The 19,261-nt window shown below is 42.1% G+C and overlaps 1 protein-coding gene across 2 annotated transcripts in view; it reads left to right on the top strand.

Moving 5' to 3' along the window:
- The window catches only part of Gpc6 (glypican 6), a 997,624-nt gene that overhangs the window by 875,358 nt on the left and 103,005 nt on the right, over window positions 1-19,261 (top strand). For both annotated transcript variants that reach the window (XM_003751533.6, NM_001427433.1), the window contains exon 5: window positions 6,317-6,447. In XM_003751533.6, the coding sequence (XP_003751581.1) occupies window positions 6,317-6,447 (131 nt within the window). The remainder of the gene's footprint in view (window positions 1-6,316; window positions 6,448-19,261) is intronic.

Consider the following 19,261-nt stretch of genomic DNA (forward strand, 5'->3'; position numbering starts at 1 on the left):
CAAAGTATTTATCATAAGTGTTAGGTTAATTAACTATTATTTGACTAGAGTTCTGAAGATCCAGGTCCTATCAAACGCAGGCAAAGCACTCGAGTATCATAAATATTGTTGTTTGCTCTGGTTTTCTAGTCCTGAAAAATAAATTATTAGAAAACTTGTCAGCTTGATATAACTATTTGTATAATTCAGAGTCCCATGTATCAGGGACACAGGCACAAATCAATTGGTTGATTCCTCTACTCCATGTAGTGTTGACTGGGGTTAACATTTAGTAGTCAACTGACAGACTGGCTACTTTGGAAATCCCAAGATGGCTTCATTCCTCTGTGATACTTTGGCAGGGATGGCTGGAAATCTAGGTCCTGCTGGAACTCTCATCCAGCATAATCGCAAGTGGTCCCTCTAACACACTGGTCTCAGGAGATTGTTACAATAGTCTCTTAGGTACCAGCGCTGTGAACCAGCAGTGTCATTTCTTCTGTGTGCTATTCATTACAGCAGTCACTGAAGCCACCTAGACTCAAGGGGACACTTGACAAATCCCATGTTTCAGGAGATAGAATGTTAAAAACTTTGTAGTCATGTTTAATTAACAAAGGGCACATCATAAGACAATAATGCAGTTTTGCGTTTCTCAGTAACAAGATCATCCATCAAAGGTGCTTGTTATCTAAACATTAGTTGAGCACATAAAGCAATGTCAGCTACACATCTTAACGTTATCCATGTGCCTTCCTGATCCCACCAGTTCCTGTCAATATGTCACCAAAATACCTCATTAAATGCTCCTCTCTTTAGCCTTATACTGGTTAGAGACAGTGACTCCCAGAAGCTCAACTGTGTTTGAAGTAAAGGAGGAACCTGATACCATTTTAATTGTTTTTTAAGCTCTGTCTTACCTCATTCCTCATACCATGATTACTTAATGTATCTTGTCACGATTTCCATGTAATAGATTCAGGTAAAGGGACCCTGTGAATTCAATGACTTGCTTGTAGTTAATAAACCATCTATCATCCAGCTACAATGAAACCCGAGTACTAACTCCAAGGCCTCCTTTCCTAACCCAAAGTATTTCTTATTCTAGAAGAATGCCTTGACCTCAGAGTCCAGCTTTGCTTGAAGCCAGGCTCATCCGGTTGCCTTGGCTGGCTGCCTCCAGGAGATGACGCAACAAGCCCTGAGTGCTAACACAGTATCTCTTAGTTTGCAACAGTAACTCATGCCAAAATAACAGCTACTTCTAAGCCATTCAAATTGTATTTTCCACAAGAAAAGAGCCTTTCTAAAAGAGATACGTTAAGTTGGGCAACACACATGCACAAAAGGGATCAGCTCATAATTAGCTGCCACACTGAGGGTCCTTGTTTAATTGGCAAGAGATAACAGCTCCAGAGCAAGAGTTAAGAATCACACTGCACTATTTCCAAGTGGAATGGCATAGTGATAATTAAGATATCTGGGGACAGCGGCTTTGGACCAAGTACAACCCTGTGGGACTTAATTGGGTGTAGAGAAACGTACCTATTACTGTCTTGATGTTACAAAAAAAAAATTGGCATTTCTCTCACTTTATCACAAGAAAGGGATTCAAGTGTTCCAGGCAGGCTTTCTTCAGCTCCCGGCTGAGAGAAAGACTCTCCTTAAACATGGTAACTTGAGTTGCTTGGCACAGGGGAAGCAAGCCAGACAGCAGAGGTGGGTGGAGCTTCACAGTGGACTGGGCGCAGAGCCCCTTCCCATCAGGCCTTGGGGCTGAGGCTGAGGTTGAGGCTGAGGAAGTTCTACCACTCACTGCTCTTTTGTAAAGTCTAGGACTGGACATCTGATCCCTGCAAGTGTGACTATCTTACCTCCTGTGACGTCTGAATTGCACTCTGTACAGCAGGCATGGCAAGCTCTAGAATATTCTGAAAGTCTGCTTCCTTGTTCCATGTACTATGTGTCTATAACAAAAAAAGAAGGCTGTGGATGAGGCTGAGTACACAGGGACACATACACCTGGTTTTCATGAGTGTAGACATCTAATGTGAGCTTTGGGTAAGGTCATCTCTCCTGGGCCCTGCCTTATATTTACAAACAATGGAGCACCCCCTAATTCTACTTGATGCCCGCAGGCCTGCTGCATTCTAATAAAAAAAAAACCTCTCTATGGAAGCAATCAGGAATATGTGTAATTTCATATTGGTGTTTCACACATAACTTTGCTTTAGCTTCAATTACTGCTGTGTATTTGTTACAGTTAATTTTGCTTCAAACATTCAGACTCATGAGAGTTTCTGGAGTTGCTCTTTCTTTAATTAGCTTTAGGGTATGTGCTGTGTGCATGCACTTGTAATGCTCTCACCCGTGCGTGCTCATGTGACAGCCTGAAGACAATGTCTAGATCCTTCCTCTATCACTCTCCACCTTACATTTTGAGTCAAGGTCTCTCACTAAACCTAGAGCTCTTCTGCCCTCCATGGGAACCTGACAGACATGCAGTGCACAGGAATACATTCAAGCAAAATGGCTGTCTATATTTTAAAAAGAAAAAAAGAGGGACATGAACCTGGAAGAATTCCAGCAGAAATTAAAGGGGAGGGAGAGAAAAGTGATATAGTCTTAATGCATCGCATACAGGTATGAAGTGCTCAAAGAATAAATGTCAAAAAGAAAAGAAAGAAGAAGCCTATTCTGACCAGTAATCGCAGTTTTAAAGATAGATATTTAAGTATAAATGATCTTCCATTCATTTGGATAGCAAAGCAAAGCTATTGATATGGAGATGAGAAATGGGAAAATCAACAACCTGGATACAGGGACAGTCGGTTCCCTGTTTTGATTGTGATGGTTCATCAGTAGGACCGTATGTCCAAAGCCAGTAGACAAACTTTGTGGGGGATAGTCACCAAAAATTTGTGCATGCATGCGTGTGTGTGTGTGTGTGTGTGTGTGTGTGTGTGTGTGTGTATGTGCATGTGTGTGTATATGCATTTGTGAGCATGAGTGGGCCTACCATGTATATACCCAGAAGTGGCCAGAAGAGGGTTTGGGAACCCTTGTAGCTGGAGTTATAGGCAGTCCTGACTGCTGGGAATCAACTTCAGGAAAAGCTGCTTACCCTTGAAGCATCTTTCATGCTTCCCACCATGAAGATTTTTTGTACAGTTTGGTGGTTGAGTCTGTAGACCCAGGCACTTAGAAATTGAAGCTGCGTACTTGACACAACAAGGAACAGAAGGATGGGCATCATCAAAGAATGTTCCCAATTTTATGCTACGAATACAAAAGTGTCTTCCCTGACCTATAGATTAGAGGGTCTACAAAAGAAGAAGCTTTATACCGATCAAGAAGAATAAGAAACCTTTTAAAATTTAAATCTAGTCATTTCTCCCTTCTCTTTCTTCCTTCTAACTCCTTCCATAAGTTCCCCCTACTCCCTCTCAACTTAATGGTAAAACAAAATCTTGAGACCTTAGTCTACGTCATTTCAGACTCTATGTTAAATTCTTAGTGTACAATCCAAAATTGTGTTCTTTTTTAAAAGATGTTTTTATGAGCAAAATTATTTCTTTACAACCCAACATAGTCAGGATAAAAATATGCATTGAGAAAGACCAATACTCATTGTATAATGATCAATCGATGCAAGTGCATATATGAAGCCCACACATATCGCATGGTTACCATTTTCTTTAATTACATCTTTTGCCTCTCTGTGACTGCAATACACTTTTTCATACTAGAACTTCCTGACTCTTAGATTATATCTGTCACAAGCAGTTAATCCTCACCAGAAAACCGGCTGCAGAGTCTTTTGATAAGGGATTTTTTTTTTGATAAGCACACAAACAGCTATAAAGACAGAAAAGAAGCAATGAGCTTTCAGAGGTGTAACAGCCCCTCAGACCCACAAAGGAGAAAACGGATCTCACAAAGATCCACTGCAATGAAATAATGTGTGTCTTCTTCCCACCCAACTGCTAATTAGGTCACTAAGATCTTGTGGAAGGAATATCTGCTTTGTCAAAAGAGCCATGACATATAGACCAATCTATGTTACTGAAGAAAAAATGATATGTGAGGCCATACATGCACACATTTCTGTGGGTCCATTTGCACCTGGGAAGAAAACGTGGGATGGAGGGTGCAACTGGGTGACGTGGTGATGGCTTCTTTCTGCTCCTGGTTCTGCCCTGAATGGTTAACTCTCCCTCATTCCCCAAGGAGTACAGTGGGGACTCTCACGTGGGAGAAATCTCAGTGGATCTGGCAGAAGGAACATTGGACTACAGGAAGAGTTGATACTGTTCATAAAGCCTGGGGTCCTTTAAAACCATGAATCTTTACTTTCCAGACAGTTCTATATCTTTTATATTTAAAAAAAATCCTCTTAAAAGGTTTCTCACCAGCCTAATTCATAGCTACTTTATAACCCTGAAAATGTTTTGATGTTAGACTTGGGTTGAACATGGTTGAGTATGCAGTAAAAATAAAATTTGGTTTCCTCACATTAGTACTGTAAAACAGCTAACTATAAACAGCATTTTTGCATTAATAATATATTACATTTAGAAAGCAGATTATATGATATATGCACAGTATATTTTATTGCATGCTTAAAATATTCATGCACAAAGCAAAAATAAATAGAGCATGCACCACAGAGCTCACAGTACTGTTCTGGGAAGTGGGGTTATGGGCATATTAGTCTTCTTTGTTTTCCTTTTCCGTATTCTGTGAGCATCAGATAATAAATGTAGATTTTTTTCTGGAAAGAGGGATTTTTCTTTTAAGATTCGTTTTTTTAAGAGTTTAAGCAACTGAAAAAAAAAAAGTTGAGACCTATTGAGTCTGTAAGTTAAAAGTCTACCTTATGCAGTTTAATGTGGAAGCTGCTGGCCTTGAATGGTTCTTTTAGATCATATGTAACTAATTAGTTCTTCAGCCATGCTAAGTAAGCACAGCTCTTCCCTCATAGCCACGTTCTCACTACCGGAAAATGTTCCGTTCCACACCTCCACACTTTGGTAGAAAGTGGATTACCAAAGTAAGCTCTGGTTACCAAGAATGGAGGCTGGGCCAGGGTCCGGTGACATTGGCCGGGATGCCTACCCCTTCACCGCAGATCCTGATTCACTCAGCGGTCACCTGATATATGTCATTTACCTGTAGCCTTCCAGAGATAGTTCAGATAGGAAGAATGGCTCCCCATACATAACTCGTGTCTCCATGTCACAATTCCGAGCTCCCCCGCCCACATCCAGCTCAATTTAATGCAGTGCGATCCCCAGACATTTTTGAAAGCCATACATCAGAATCTGGTATACGTCAGAATCTGTCTTAATCTCCCAACCCAAATGAGAGAAAGGCCCTTTATCCCCTCAGAGAATATTGAAGGTCCTAAATGGAAAAGCTTTTGTTTCGTTTCGTTTCGTTTTGTTTTTAAGTGTTAGCCCAAAGCAAGACATGAGAGAGCGTCTAAAATCCAAAAGTACTTCACACAAAAGGCTGTGTATTGGGTCTTGGTGTCTCTGTGTCCAGCTTCACAAGTCAGCACTAAGCTTTTGTTCCTCCATCTTCCCAATGAAGAGAAGTCGTATTAGGCTCTTCTCCATCACTGTAAGCAAATACCCAACAGAAGTAACCTAGGTAGGAAGAACTTGTCTCAGCCTGTGGTTCCGGGCTTATTTCAGGGGGGAAGACTTGTTAGTGGGAGCAGCTGTGTCGGTGGCTGCAGGAGCATGGTGCAGACACTACACAGAGAATTTGGGCCGGAAGCAGAAGTAGATCTCAGAGTTTCTCCAGGATTCCCACTCCCGCCACTCAGACCTCAAGTCCTAAAGCTTCCACAGCCTTCGTTCCATAAGCTGGGGCTTAATAAAACAACATAATTAGAGTCAACTTGTAGAAGAAAAATTTATTTGGGATTAACCATTCCAGAGGGCTGGGAGTCCATCATGGAGGGGAATCATGGTAACCAGCAGCAGGCATGGAAGCAGGGAGAGGAGGCTGACAGCACGCATCTTGAACTGCAAGCAGGAAGCAGAGGGAGTGGACTGGTAGGAAGGCAAGGCCTTGAGCTCTCCAAACCCAAAGCCCTAGTGGTAAATCTCCCCCAGCAAGGCCACACCTCCTTCTCAGGCCACACCTCCATATCAGGCCACACCTCCTTCTCAGGCCACACCTCCTCATTTTACTTGAACACATAAAGTCTTAGGAGTGAATGTTGGGTTGTTTTTTTTTTCATTCAGTTCTCTATAAATGTTGGAATAGAAGTTAAAAACTTAGAGGACGCTGTCCTGAAGTAAATATCCTCCTTGTCTTTTACCAGATGCAATGCTCTTGGTGGCTGAGCGACTGGAAGGGCCGTTCAATATTGAATCAGTCATGGACCCAATAGACGTCAAGATCTCTGAAGCCATTATGAACATGCAGGAAAACAGCATGCAGGTGTCAGCGAAGGTATGTCCGTCAATAGCGTGTCTCCTACTGTATGCACATTGCCCAGGTGGCGTCACCTAAAAGGTAGAGTGGCACGGTATGCGGGTGGGGACTATAAATTCTACTAAGCTGCCAGCCAGCTTTTCCTGCTGAACCAGAGATTTGTTCCTTCATTGAAAACGGATAACAGAATGGCATTGAGAAGGGAAGTAAGTCTGTAGTTCACAGCTACTCAATCACGACACAATTATTGGCTGCCTGAGAGTTCCAGTGAGCCCCAAGTATGGCCGAGTAATCCCTCACATGTGAGAGCAATTAGGGAGGAATGTTCTTTTTCGATGTTTGAAATTTCTACACCACCACCGTTCTGCCCTCTCTCCCAAAACTTCTAATTCTGTCATCAGCTGTATACATGAGGCATGTGCTGCATGTGCTCAATGGCAAATAGTCGAACACCCCCTCGGACTTCCTTTGAAGACAACTGTATAACCTTCATTAATGAGCCTTTGTGGGAAATGTTCCTTTGTGTATAAGAGGTGAAGGCAAAAATGTATCAGAGTCTCATAAATCAAATGAGACAGAGGTCCTGGGTTTGGAGCTGTGGACACAAACACTAGGCTCCTGGTTTGTGCTCGTACGCACCCAGCTGGTGAGAAGCAGGACTCGCCATATAAGCAAGGGGCAGGAGTCTGCAGTGAGGTCTCCAGTCTGGGCTTTCATCATCGCCTCCCTGCAACCCTGATGAATGCACACAGACCCTCTCCTTTGTCTACCAGCATCTCTACAGTGAAACAACAACTTCATCTACCTCAGTCCTTTAAACCTGGTGGCAGGGGATGGAGTTCCCAGTGAAATGCGCCAAGGGTTACCGGATCACACATTCCATTCACTAAAGTGTTTTGTGAGATTTCAATATATCAAGGAAGAGGGACACAGTGGAAGCCCAGAGCAGGAACTGTGGACTCTCACCAGATGTCCTTGACTGCCGTGATTCAAACCAGAGTTGCACATCTCAGGGGAAACTAGGATGAAGTAGGCCAAGAAAGACTCTGGCCTGCATTTAATTCTCTCTCTGGGAGTGGCTGAGCCTAGAATTCCTAGCCTTGACTCTGGGCTTAATGAACTTGAGGTGCCAGAATGCTTGAATTACCATCAACTGTTGGGGAAATAGCGCATTTGGGGCTTCCATGAAAGGCCATTTTCTTTTAGTGTAGAAAGAAAACATAGCAACCATCCATTCCTCTCAAGTCCATGGCCTAAAAACCAATTAGAGTTGCTCCGAGAGGCCTCATAACCCAGCAGTGCTGGAGTAATTGGGGGCTAGGTTTGTGGAAGTTAAAAATAGCCCAAGAGAAGGGACCATAGAAAAAATATGTGAACAAAAAAAGTATCTGTGGCCTGAGACCATCGCTCCCTTCTCAGAAGTAGGCGTCTCTTCCCAGCCTGCAGCTCAGGTTCCAGTCAGTCACTCTTTTGCCTCTTCATTGGTCTATTTGTTTAGCAAGTATTCATGAGCCGTCCACACTGACTAGGCTCACTCCTTACAACCAACACCATTGTCAGTAGGAAAGACAGACACAAAGTGGAAGGACCAGATACAAACAAATAAACAATCTGCTACCTGACAGTTACAGATGGGGTGAGTGTGTTCCTTGCTCTCCAGTGACAGGACATATTGGATACGAAGTTTCTACTACTTGGGTTTTCCGGAGTCCCTGATACAAAGTTTCTCTATGGATTCCATTCTACTAGCACTACTTCCTAACTGGTCCCTTGGCTTTCTTTCTTAAATCCCCATAAATCTGCCCTTTATTTAGTAATCAAGGTATTTGAAAGCACAAAAAAGATCAAGGACCCCTGCTTTCACCTCTTAACAACTCCTTTACACCTAGAGTGAAACCCAAGATCTGCAAGGTCTTGCAGCTCCTGCCTCTGCCTACCTGAGGCCTGTGTACCTTTGCTGATAAGCACAGCTCCATATTTTTTTCCTTAGCTTCTGGGGCTTCCTCTGCCTATGCTGTTCCTCTATCCTGTCCCCTTTCAGTAGATCCCTGCCGTGAGTCCACATCCTGACAGCCCATCACCGCATCTACTGCACACTGAAGATAAACATCTCTGCATCACTTGCTCCCTAAGGGCCTTCTGACATTATTAGTCATGTGAGTCAGGATAGCTGCTGTGTTCTATGTACCCAGAATCCAGCCCAAGATATAGTGCACAGTAACTGTGGGCAAATGCTTGTAGAATTAATTGCAGGGGAAGGGGAAGGCAAGGAGAAAACTCTGTTATGTAAACTCTGAAGAGCTTGGAAGAAATCAACTGTCTCAGTCACCTTTATACTTCTGTGAAGAGACACCAAGGTTAAGGCAAATTATAAAAGAGAACAGTGGTTGGGAGCTTGCTTATAGTTTCAGAGGGTTAGCCCATGATTGTGCTGGCAGGAACCATAGTGGCAGCAGGCATGGACTCCAGTAGTAGCTGAGTGATTACCACCTGATCCTTAAAGCATTGGGGGCTGAGGCGGGAAGGGAGGGAGGGAGGAAGGGAGAGAAAGGCAAGCAGACACACATATAGAGACAGACAGACAGACAGACATTGAAGAGACAGATGGACAGACACAGACAGACAGACAGACAAACAGACAGACAGACAAAAACAGAGAGATGCTTTTGAAATCTCAAAGTCCACCTCAAAGTGACACACCTCCTCCAGCAAAGCCACATTTCCTACTCCTTCCCAAATATTTCCACAAACTAAGGACTAAGCATTCAAATATCTGAGCCTATGGAAGCCATTCTCATTCAAACCACCACATTAACCAAGCTCAGTTGGGCATGGTGGTGCACACCTTTGATCTCCACACTGCAGAGTCAGAGGTAGGAATCTCAGTGGGTCTGAAGCCAACCTGGTCTACATAGTGAGTTCCAGGCCAGATATGAGACCCTGTCCGTGGGCCACTGCCCCCAGAGAAAAACAAAGAATCCAAACAATTCAAAGAGTATTTTGCCAAAAGTGTTCTCTTTTACAGTAGATTCATCTTATTGGAAAATCAGAAGTCTATATATTTATAGAATGCCACAGGGTGTTTACAGTGTGTCTACATTATAGAACTTCTAAACAAAGCTAATCAGCAGACTGCTGCCTTCTGCATCCCGTTCTTGCTGCTGATGGCTTTTGTTTATTTTTGGTTGGGGGGGAGGTGTGTGCACGCATGTTGAAAAATCCACCCTTGTAACAAATTTCAGGCATGTAGTAAATTATTATTAATTGAAATTTAAATGAACTATCCTACCAGAAAACTCTCTAAGAACTCAATGAGATGGGACTTTTTTTCATAAGCAAAAGTTGAATGAGATATTTTTTTACAATATTTACTTAGCTATATCATAATAGTACTGTTGTTTTAAGAATGGTGTATAAAAATGACATAATTTGTGAGAAATTCCATAATCAAGAAGAATAACAACACCGTGCCTGTATGGTTACACCCATAGGGTACCCTGTATGCCGTAGGAAGGGTCAAAAGTGACAGCATGATAGATGGACTGGTCATAGAAGAGTGACTCTGGTAAGCTGGCAGAGAAAACGGAATGAAGGGAGTTGGAGAGGAGAAAGAGGGAGTGGGGGAGGAATAGCCAGTCTCTCCAGGAAAGAGCAAGTATGAAGAGAAAATTCAGTGGCCTTCCGGAAAACTAGCAAAAGATAAAGAAACAGAGATGCCAACTATGGAAGACCTCAAGCTGTTTCTGTTTTCCCTTACCATGGGTATTGCTCTCCAAGATAAATCCCAATTACACGTTTCCCTTCTCCAGTGCAGCCATTTATTTCTTCCACTTTTTCCAATTATGCACGCATGCACACACACACACAGACACACACACAGACACACACACACAGACACACACACACACACACACACACACACACACACAAATTCTTTCCCCAAATGTTCTCATCATATCTTGAGGAAGAAGGACTAATCTTTTTCTGCCTCATAATTGAACCTCTGAATTAGAGAGTTTTACAGACTAATGAAAAGGTCGGTTCTCACCATGCCTGTAACACATTCATGTCCCTGTCTTCTCCAAGCTCTGTTTGTACGTTACTGCCAAGTCCTTTCTCTTCCCCTATTTAGCCCTCAGAGAGGCAGTTGGGAGGGAGCTACAAGATTCCTTTGAAGAATATATACTGTCATAATACACATTTCTATATAAGCAATGTCACATTTCAAACTCTAGATTTCTTTGTGCAATAAATGTATATGCATATACATCTTCAAGGGATGGGGACTGCAACACATTAAACAGAGTTTTGGGGTTCCTCTTGGGCACAACACCACCAAGTAGTAAGGAGAGCCATTATAGTTCCTATTGAATGAACACTGACCATATCCATTCAACAAATACCAGACCATGCTCCATGCCCAAGGAACCCTGTAGAAGAGAAGCTCTGTCCTGGATCTGCTGACACAGTCTGTCTCTCTGTGCCTTACTTATATATTTACTTCAAATCCTCTCCAAAATCTTGCGAAGCATCCACTTACTTGATTATCGGAAAGGAATGTTAAATTTACAGAGATTAAACAGTTAGCCTGGGGTCAGACAGCAAGTGGCAGAGTGGGAATGCAGCCAGATCTGCCCAGTCCGAAAAGAAAAAGATTTTCCCAGCATGCTGCAGTTTCCTTTTTAAGCATCTCCCACTAGGACCAAATGTGCTCAGCACTGGAAGGAGAAACAGCATGAGGGAACTTGGCCTGCCCCGCTCTGAGGAGCCTGTCAAGGAGAGGTAGACGTAGCTTTTCCAAAGGTAAATGCCTCAACACAGTCTGCAGCTTCACCGTCCTCATAACAGTAAGGAAGAACTCTTACTATCCCCGCTGTGTCCCACCCATATAAAGGCAGTCCAGAGCCTCACATTGGTGGAAATTCCCCAAAGAAAAGGAGGGAGAGCTAGGAGTCAAGTTTCTGCCTTTGAACTTCAGATATATTGATAATCCCCTCCTTATCCTCTCAGGAAAGATAAATCTGATTTCACTTGCTATCATTTAGCTACATTAGGAATAATTTCAAATCTAACCAAGGAAGATTGGTTTGTCAGATATAATCTAAATTAAGAAGGAAGACTTATTAAGTTCCAGTTGAAGCCATCCATTCAATTAACAGCTATTACAGATGAGCTCAGAACCCATTCCAGAAGGGTGAGACAGTCTGACGATGCTTAATTTTATCTAGACAATTCTTCCTGGATGTGCAAATCACATGGAAACCAAAAAACCTGGGAGAACATTAAGGAGAACAGAGCATCTTCTGTCTCTACCTCCTGAGTCTGTTTCGCCATCTGTATCATTTGTCTGATGGCCTTTTTCCGGTAGAATGGCTCTCAGTTTCACGAGCACTAATTCACTAGCTCTGCAGGATCCTTTTCCAGCACCCAGTTCTCCCTCCCTGGCTCTCTTCACTGTGCATTTTCTCGTGTAGGGAATTAGGGATAAGCACTCCTCGCTTGAGAATTCAAATGGTGAAAATGTCTCCTCACTGTTGAAGGATCCTCACCTAGGATCTATGTTTCACTCACTCCAGTGCCATTTTCTCTCTTATCTTTGGGGACTCTGAGTCACATGTGCTCCTCTTGAGGCAACCATAGTGTTAATATGTTATGGTTATTTTGGACTTCCTTTCTTCTGGACAATATTCTAAAATATTTTAGGACAGCAGGAGCTGCATCTTGTTTAGTCTCAGATTCTGCAGAGAAAGGTCTTAGCGTGTCCCGTGTGCAGGAAACCGTTTTTGCCTGCTGGAGGTCACAGTGTGAAAATGTAACTGCAGAGATGCTTCAGCAAAAGGGGACAATAAATACCTTACGCTGGCTTGAAGGTGCTCTGTGTTCTTCAAACACAGCCGCAGCTATTAGGTCAAAGATGGACACCAGACAGACCCAAAACCTTGTTGTCACCATTCGTGTGATTTGGGGCAAATCATTTATCCAACTAAAAGCTCAAGTAACCAATGTTCCAGTTGAAAGCCCCGATACATCTTACAGGTTGCCTGAACCGAACAACGGTACAGTACACGTAAAGTGTTTAGCATGGATCACGTCAAACCACCCACTAAGGTCAAGGCTCTTCACTGTTACTAAAAAGAACTGTGATAGATAAATTCTCAAGAGTTTGATATTTCAGTCTTCATTCACCCAGGACGGTCTACGTGCTTAAACTTAGCTTGTAAGAGCAGAAAATATTTAATCTTACCTCACATTTGATCCCACGCATGTTTGATTATTTCCAATTAAGAGTTTCCACCTCAGGAGAGGAAGGCTTTAAATATACGTCTCGGAGAGCAGGCTCCAGGAGATGGCAAGTTATCGTTGACTACATCAACAACCCAATTCTAGCCTGCATCTTGGCTCTACCAAGGAAGTGAGATTCGGAGGAATTCTGATGGCTTCTGCCCATGGTCACGTTATTCTTACTAGTTTTCTCCATGGGTGGATAGTGGGGTCCTGCCCCTGTGATCTTAGAGAAAAAGGCAGATGGCGACACAAAAGCTTTAAGACCTTCCAATTTCACGATTCTTGGTGCGTTCTTGGTGGTGCCAGACTTAATGGTTTTCTCTAATACTTTTTTTTTTTTTTATAAATTCGAGCATTTTGTTCTCCTCGCTAATTCTCACAGGTGACATGGCAGTGAGAATAGTGACCTTGAGACACCTTGTTTTGTTTTGTTTTGTTTTGTTCCCTCTCTGTGCAGAAAACCAGGGTGTATTCTATTGCTGTTTATAGCAGAATGAGTTTGTTTTTTTATTTTTTTGTTCAGGAGAAAAAGTCATGTTTTCATAATGTAAAATGAAAGCTTAAATATGCTTATTTATAAGGAAAGTATTGAACAAAAGTAGTCTGAGCTTTCCTTCCTGGGAAAAGAGATTCTCTTTGCAGTTTCCTTTCTGATGATAAAGGGAAACTTTTGATTATCTCTTACCTTTGGGGATTTATCTGGAGACTTTACTTTGTGGTAAAGGATAAGAAGATACTTAATGTGCTCCACTCAAAAATGGATTAGTGAAACTCAATTTAAATCAACATCCAATGTGTCCTTAGGAGCAAAGAAAGAAATAGGTTTTTCTGGTTCTCACGGAAATTTTCTCCCTTCCTCCTGCCTTGCAAGGAAATCTTCCTAGGTCCACGCCTCCCACGGACAGGCTCCGCCCAATCTCACTAATGCACAGCACTAAGGAATTTGTGAGCTGCTCTGACATTGATGAAAGTGGTCTTCAGGGGTCTGTATGCCTGTGAGGATTCACCGATGTGTATTCTCAATTGAGTCAGAATGTATTGCATACTTCTAAAAATCTTTTCTTCAAGGTTCTAGGTTGTGTGATGATTCACCTCTGTGGGAAAAGCTTCTACTTGAAGGACTTGCCAATTGCCTTGGTGTAAATACCCACAGTATGGCTGGCTGCAAACCCAGGCATGATGTCACTGAGCACAGTATAGTATTCCTGTCATATATACATATGCGTATACATATATGTTACATATACATTATATAGAGAGAGTATAATTTATGTGATTGTAATTATATGAAGCTTAACCTTTAATGATCATAATTGGCAACTTATGTGCAAAGTTACTAGAAATGTCTCAAGCCCGCTCAGCAGGAGTAAGAGCCCACTCCAGAACTGCTATCGTGGAGAGCTGCCTGGAGGCCCTGGTTTGGACCAGTTGTTCCTTGTGGGCATTCTCTTTATGCTCATAGCGATCTAGTTCCCTGGTCTCTTGTCAGAATGCTTATAAGAGCAGGAATATGTCCAAAAGACATCTCCACCACTTAATTTTGACCAAAGTAACACTTTGTTACTTTGAACACATATGTGTTTGTCCAATCACAGAGTAGATGAATGGTTCACAACCAGACTGTGTGATCCCTGTGTTTACTTAGAATCTGCCCAGTGACCCCAGAGAAGCTCTTTCAGCCTTATAAACAAAAAGCATGAGAAATAATCATTTAACCAGGCAGGGAGACGTGGGAATTTTCTCTCTCTCCATACACTAAAATATGCTATGTTCGATTCCTTGAAACTCTGCCCTCTGCTCATTTGGAAAGAATATCAAGCTATCCTGCAGTCTCAGGAATGCACAACAGTAAAAAAACATAAATTCTCAAGCAAGTGGAAAGAATTTGTTTTTATTGAAGAAAAGATTTTAAGAGGCGTCTGACAGATACCCTGGAACCTAAGTGTTTATGCTTTGGAAGTAAAATTGTTTAAACCTTAAAATATACACGGGAGCCAGCTTTTGGGGGAAAAAAATCCAAGCCAGTAAAAAATGACCGAAACAAAAACTGGTGACTTGACTCGATTCAGAATCCAGAATCCTCTTCACAGGACGCTGAACCCATCCGGGGACTTAGCCCTGCCAGAGAAGTTGGCCAGGATGGCCAGCACACTCAATCCTTAAGGAAAGAAAAGAACAGGAAAACGGGGTGGAAGGTGATGATGGAGGAGAGAAGACGGAGCAGAGTAGAAAGGAGCACGTTCTGAAATGGGGTGAAAACCCATCTTCTCGGAGACTTGTTAACATAAACAACAGTGAAAAGCTGGGGGTTTAAAACATTGTACCATTAATCTAAAGATGTTAAACCAAAGAAAGAAACAATTATCGAAATCATCCAGTTGTCCTTAGGAAGGTGTGTCTTAGGATATTAGCAGAAAGCCGTTAGGGACCAGAAAGGCCAGTGCCTGAACGTAAACTCTAAGGGAAAGTTTCATTTATTAGTGTAGCTCTTCTTGCTACACTAATAAATGTTGGGGAAATGTTTTGGGGAATATTTCAAGTGACTCACGTTTGCCTACGTCGATACGTGAATAACCCCTACACAAACACATTTCAGTCATCACCTCACTTCAAAGAATTACTTTAATTTTGAATATGTGTGTCGGTAAAGGGTTTTGCCCAGATGAGTGCAGTACCCACAGAGACCTGAAGAGGGCATCAGAGCCCCTGCAGCTGGACTTAAATGGTTGAGTGCCACCTACGTGACTGCTGCAAACCATCCTCTGCTAGAGCAGTATGCAGTCTTTATTTTAATTTTATTTTTCTTGGATATTTTATGTATTTACATTTCAAATGTTATTCCCTTTCCACCCTCTCCCATCCCCTTTTCCCCATCCCTGCATCTATGAGGATGTTCCCACTCCCACTTCAACTCCCTGGCATTCCTCTACACTGGGGAAATGAGCCTTCACATGACCAAGGGCTTTTCCTCCTATTAATGCTGGACAAGGCCATCCTCTGCTACATATGTGGCTGGAGCTGTGGGTCCCTCCAATGTGTACTGTTTGGTTGGTGGTTTATTCTCTGGGAGCTCTGAGGGGCCTGGTTGGTTGATATTGTTGTTTTTCCTATAGGATTGCAAACCTCTTCAGCTCCTTCAGTCTTTTCCCTAAGGCCTCCATTGGGGTCCCCTTGTTCAGTCAATGGTTAGCTGCAACCATCCTCATCTGTATCCGTAGGGTTCTAGCAGAACCTCTCAGGAGACATCCGTATCAGGCTTCTATCAGCAAGCACTTCTTGGCATCAGCAATAGTGACTAAATTGGGTGACTATATATGGGATGGATCCCCAGGTGGGACAGTCAGTGGATGACCTTTTCTTCAGTCCCTGCTCTACTCTTTGTCCGTGTACTTCATTCCGTAAGTATTTTGTTCTCCCTTCTAAGAAGGAATGATGCACCCTCACTTTGGTCTTCCTTCCTCTGGAGCTTCATGGGGTCTGTTAATTTTTTCTTAGGTATTTGAGCGTTTGGGCTAATATCCATTTATCAGGGAGTGCATACCATGAGTGTTCTTTTGTGACTGGGTTACCTCACTCAGGATGATATTATTCTAGTTCTATCCATTTGCCTAATAATTTCATGTAATCATTATTTTTAACAGCTGAGTAGTACTCCATTGTGTAAATTTCAGAAATGTGTGATACATTATCTGTAACCACTCCTCTGTTGAAGGGCATCTGGGTTCTTTCTAGTTTCTGCCTATTATAAGTAAGGCTGCTATCAACATAGTGGAGCATGTGTCTTTGATAAAAGTTGGAGCATCTTTTGGGTACATGCCCAGGAGTGGTATAACTGGGTCCTTGCAATCCCACCAACAATGGAGGAGTGTTCCTCTTTCTCCACGTCCTCCCTAGCATCTGCTGTCACCTGAGGTTTTGATCTTAGCCATTCTCACTGGTGTGAGGTGGTATCTCAGGGTTGTTTTGATTTGCATTTCTTTGAGGACTAAGGATGTTGAACATTTCTTTAGGTGCTTCTCAGTCATTCCATATTCCTCAACTGAGAATTCTCTGTTTAGTTCTGCACCCCATTTCTTTAATAGGATTATTCGATTCTCTGGGGTCTAACTTCTTGAGTTCTTTGTATATTTTTGATATAAGCCCTCTATCATTTGTAGGATTGGTAAAAGTCTTTTCCCAATCTGTTGGTTGCCGTTTTGTCCTAACCACAGTGTCCTTTGCCTTACAGAAGCTTTGCAGTTTTATGAGATCCCATTTGTTGATTCTTGATCTTAGAGCATAAGCCATTGGTGTTCTGTTCAGTAAACTTTCCCCTCTGCCCATGTGTTCAAGACTCTTCCCCACTTTCTCTTCTATTAGTTTGAGTGTATTTGCTTTGATGTGGAGGTCCTTGATCCACTTGGACTTTAGCTTTGTACAAGGAGATAAGAATGGGTCGATCTGCATTCTTCTACATGTTGACCTCCAGTTGAACCAGCACCATTTGTTGAAAATGCTATCTTTTTTCCAAGTGACCATAGGTGTGTGGGTTCATTTCTGGGTCTTTAATTCCATTCATTGATCTACCTGCCTGTCTCTGTACCAATACCATACAGTTTTTATCACTATTGCTCTGTAATACTGCTTGAGGTCTGGGATCGTGGTTCCTCCAGAAGTTCTTTTATTGTTGAGAATAGTTTTTGCTATCCTGGGTTGTTTGCTTTTCCAAATGAATTTGAAAATTGCTCTTTCTATCTCTATAAAGAATTGAGTAGGAATTTTGATAGGGATTGCATTGAATCTGTAGATTGCTTTCAGCAAGATGGCCATTTTTACTATATTAATCCTGCCAATACATGAGCATGGGAGATCTTTCCATCTTCTGAGATCTTCCTCAATTTCTTTCTTCAGAGATTGAAGTTCTCGTCATACAGATCTTCCACTTTCTAGGTTAGAGTCACACCAAAATATTTTATATTATTTGTGGCTATTGTGAAGGGTGTTGTTTCCCTAATTTCTTTCTCAGCCTGTTTATCCTTGGAGTAGGGAGAGGAAGCCTTCTGATTTGTTGGAGTTAATTTTATATCTACCCACTTTGCTGAAGTTGTTTATCAGCTATAGGAGTTCTCTGGTTGAATTTTTGGGGTCACTTGAGTATACTATCATGTCATCTGCAAATAATGATATTTTGACTTCTTAACCACTGAGCTGCCCCTGACATACTGAGGGAATGCTTTCTGCTGTGTACCACAGTTGCATGATCTGTATGACAGCCAGCAGGGAGGGGATTCGGCTGCTGCAATGAAGGGATGTTGCTGACCAGAATGTTGATCAGACGATGGTGATATTGGGAACAGTAGCTTAGTGAAGAGTCCAAATTACCTGACAATTTTATATAACCAGAGCCACTGACAAAGCACTGAACCCAGGCACAGAATCCCTCCAATCCATTCATATTTCATATTTCATTTTTTTTAGTTTTAGTTGTTCACAGTCCATTGCTGTCCAAAAAGCTTAAACATTCTAAAAGTAACCGAGTGACACGTTTTAAATTGCACATCACTGTGGGGAGCATGGTGACACGTTACATTGTCCTACTCCATCATGCCAGGGGCATGAGTTACACCTTTCCTTGGTGTATCTGGGTTGTATATTCTACCTACCTGCTAGACACTTCACAGGCTCCTTCACTATTGAGTGGCTACCATTATTACAGGGTTTATATTCAAAAAACTCTTATTTTAATCACAAATGGCCCCAAAGCACAAGAATGTTGATAAAAGCAATTTGAATGTGCCAAAGAGGAGCCGTGAAGTTCTCCTCTTAAGGAAAAAAGTGGAAGAAATGTCATAGTTATTCTTGTAGACCAAAAAAATAAAAGATACTCTTTATAAAATTCAATACTCTGACTTTTTGGGCCTCCTGTAATAACATTCGGGGAACAATTGCAGGCACAGAATCTACGGCCCTTAGCTTAGTCTACCAACCAGATCGCCAATTTGAGATCCTTGTGAGATCTTCCACTTTCTCTCTGGATTATTAACTTTAGTAAGTAACTTATCAAATGATCAAGAACTAGGACTTTTGATTCTAGTTATGAACTTTAGTAGAGGTGTTTATCTAACTTTGCTTTAACTCGACATAGTAAACTGAGTAACGACGGTAGCAGTGTGTACCATATAAATGCACGGCTCTCCCCAGCCCTTCCGGCTGAGGAAGAAATACCCAGCCTCGGTTTGGAAGAGATCGTTGGCTATAAAGCTTAAACTGTCCATCGCAGCTCTGTAACCCATGTGACTGTGACCGTAGGTCCTGTCAGTGACGATAATTACACCTCACTTTTTTCAATGTCTTCTCTAGGCATCATATTTTATCTTCGAAATGGCTTTGAAAATTGGGAAGCCATGTTGTGCCAAGTTTAAGGTGAAGGCCTGAAGTTAGTACTCCAGACTTTTAGGCTCTTCTTAGTGACTGTTGCTATGGTCAGAATGTACTGAGCTCAAAGTTTTAGTACAAAGTGAACTCCTGGAACCTCTAGATGTAATTACTGGGGTTGTCCTTTATGGAA

The sequence above is a fragment of the Rattus norvegicus genome, chromosome 15 (assembly GCF_036323735.1).
Source record: "Rattus norvegicus strain BN/NHsdMcwi chromosome 15, GRCr8, whole genome shotgun sequence".
Classification (NCBI taxonomy): Eukaryota; Metazoa; Chordata; class Mammalia; order Rodentia; family Muridae; genus Rattus; species Rattus norvegicus.